General features: G+C 47.7%; 1 protein-coding gene and 1 long non-coding RNA gene across 2 annotated transcripts in view; both read left to right on the top strand.

The window, feature by feature from the left end:
* Window positions 1-410: 410 nt before the first annotated feature.
* LOC125918068 (transformer-2 protein homolog alpha) overlaps window positions 411-2,783 on the top strand; it is a 22,065-nt gene continuing 19,692 nt past the window's right edge. Inside the window, exon 1 of the mRNA XM_049624117.1 lies at window positions 411-817. Within this exon, the coding sequence (XP_049480074.1) occupies window positions 782-817 (36 nt within the window). The 5' untranslated portion in view covers window positions 411-781. The remainder of the gene's footprint in view (window positions 818-2,783) is intronic.
* Window positions 861-2,783, top strand: part of LOC125918069 (uncharacterized) — a 3,560-nt gene continuing 1,637 nt past the window's right edge. The window contains exon 1 of the long non-coding RNA XR_007456368.1: window positions 861-2,539. This is a non-coding gene — a long non-coding RNA (uncharacterized LOC125918069). The remainder of the gene's footprint in view (window positions 2,540-2,783) is intronic.

Raw genomic sequence — 2,783 nt, 5'->3', positions numbered from 1 at the left:
CTCATCAGACCCTGCGCTGACAGCACGGAGTCAGCTTGGGATTCTCTCCTTCCTTAGCTCTCTGCCCTCTCCCATTCGTGCAGAGTGCTCTGTCTCAAAATAAATTAAAAAATTTAAAAGAAATTGACACAGTTGTCTTTGCGTGGAGACTGGAGCCAGCCAGGAGCGAGGCAAGGAACTGTGATTTTTCATTATAAACTACCTGCGCATGTATTATGTCAATAACATTACAAAGGGCAAAAGGTTGAAGAAAAATAACAGAAGTGCTGAAAATACCCCAACATAAAACCGTATTAATTAAATACTGTATACGCTCCCAGTTTTTTTCTGTACCATCAGAATCCATTTTGAAAATATTTAAAGGGCCCAAGATCAATAAAAGCTCATCTGGCGACTGAAAATCTTCAAAACAACTGACGTTAAAAAGGGGTCCTAAGTTTTGAGACCACTCAGCCGAGGATTCGATTCCAACGCGCCAAGGCTCAGCATACACGCCATTCCCCCACCCGCTAGGCCAGGACCTCCACAAAGCCTCGCGGGAGGCGGGGCCATGCCGTCACAGAGACGTCCCGCCCCCTTACGTCGCGCACTAGGAGGCCAGAAGGTTTCTGGCGGGGCCGGCGCCATTTTGCCGGAGCCTGCGACCGAGTGGGAGTGGAGTGGAGCGGCCGTTGTTGCCGACTCTTTCCTCCTCCCCACGGTCCAGTCAGCGGTTGATTAGGCCATCGGCCCTCAAGCCGAGACTTGTCTCTCATTTAGTTTTGGGGAGCGTCTGGCCGACATGAGTGATGTAGAGGAGAACAACTTCGAGGGCAGAGTGAGTACAAAGCCGCGGGAGCCGTCTTCGGCGGCGGCCCGATGCTCGGGGTTTCACGGGGACGAGCGCGGTCGGGCGGGGTTGCGGGGAGTCCTGCGGGGTCCCGCGGGGAGCAGCCTCTGGAGCCATCACGGTTGTTTCCTCACATACCAAGATGGCTTCTGGGTTCCACTCTTTCCCCAAACACCACGGATAACCCCCTCTCCCCCTTTTTTTGGAGACTGACTGATACCTGGACTCCTAGGTCCGATTTCCCCCCGCAGTGGCGCGCTCCCTTCTCCCCACCCCTGAGGCTTCCTTATCTCTGTTCCGAGGAGTGGGTCCCCGTCGCGGTGGGGCGGGAGGAGACGGCAGGGAGTTCCCCTCCGGCCGGATAGTGGTAGGTGCTTCCTGCGGTGGCATTTCTGGCGACCCCGAGCATCGTAGAGGGTCTCGGGGTCGAAACTGCGCGGGGCTGTTGTCCGGGCGGGGAGAAGCTGGCGTGGGACTAGCTGGGGCCTGTGTCTCCTTGGCTCTCTATTGCAGTGAGCGGCCGCGTCTCTGTTGGAACCGGCGGCGTTGCGTCTATAAAGGCGAAAGCCTTGAGGTTGAAGGTGGGACGAGCCTAATGAAGTGGTTAGTCAACGACCGCACCGACCCTTAAGCGTTCTTAAGACGAGAGCTGTGAGGGGAAAACTACGCAAGGAGCCCTTTTCCCTTAATGTCCCTTCTACTTTCTTTTCACTTCAAAATGAATGTGGAAATGCTATAACGCCTGATTTTTTAATTCCTTGATGTTGGGTTTTTTTCTCTCTTCTTTATATCTCAACTTCTAATGCTTTCCTTCCTATGATCTTTCATCTAAAAACCACTTCTTTACAGGTCTTTACGGTAAAAAAAAAAAAAATCTTACATAACTGAACAAATTTTGTGGCTCAGTATTTTGAAAATAGCTAGTCAGTTTATACTGTTCTCTACTCAAAACGTTACCTGAAAATTACAGGCCCTCTCCCATTTCTCTCCTCACCGCATCCCCCAGCAAAGAGGGCCTCAGGGATTTTCATTATTTGGGGTCGATGAATATAAACATCACCAAGATACGTTATCCTCAGCCTAAATACACTAGAACGTTAATCAGTGTTTGAGTTCTACTTCCGAAGTTACCTTACAGTGGTAATTGGTGGAAGTGGTTTAGTGTTAAACCCTGAAAAGAAAATCCCCAGGCAGCATGTTCTTGCTGTTGTGTTGGTATTCTGGTTACTAGGGGAAACGCATAAAAGCCTTTAAGGTGTGTGCTGGTTGGAATGAATTTTGGCTTTTTTAGAAGTTCGTAATAAAAGTACTTAGAAGCAGACAGTTAAATCGGAAGGTTGATTGAGGCTTTTATTCTTTGTGAGGAAAGAGATTTAAATAGGTTAGAAACAAAACTTTTTTAATGCCTGTAAGATTGGATTTTTAAAATGAAATCTGGGTCACAGATACAAGTGAGTAGTCGAACCTGCTTATTTTTTAGTGTGGCGTATTGATTGTCCCAACAAAACTTTTTAAAACTCTTCTAATAAAAATATGTGGTGATAATTATAAGCTGATTGTTTTGATAACATTAGGTAGTTGTGGGAAGAAATTTGGCTGCCCATTAATCTTTCCTTCCGTTGACTTTAGTACAGAAATTTATTTTTTGTTAATGTTTGTTTTGATTTGGTTTGTGGGGAAGTGAAGAGGACTACTATTTGGGACCTTGTTGTCCTTTAAGTTCTTACTTTTTTTTTTTTTTTTTAAATTTTTTTTTTCAACGTTTTTTATTTATTTTTGGGACAGAGAGAGACAGAGCATGAACGGGGGAGGGGCAGAGAGAGAGGGAGACACAGAATCGGAAACAGGCTCCAGGCTCCGAGCCATCAGCCCGGAGCCTGACGCGGGGCTCGAACTCACGGACCGCGAGATCGTGACCTGGCGCAGTCGGTTAAGCGTCCGACTTCAGCCAGGT

This window comes from Panthera uncia, unplaced genomic scaffold, assembly GCF_023721935.1.
Source record: "Panthera uncia isolate 11264 unplaced genomic scaffold, Puncia_PCG_1.0 HiC_scaffold_422, whole genome shotgun sequence".
Lineage (NCBI taxonomy): Eukaryota > Metazoa > Chordata > Mammalia > Carnivora > Felidae > Panthera > Panthera uncia.
The sequence above is the reverse complement of the archived record's forward strand: the minus strand, read 5'-3'. Positions and strand labels throughout refer to the sequence as shown.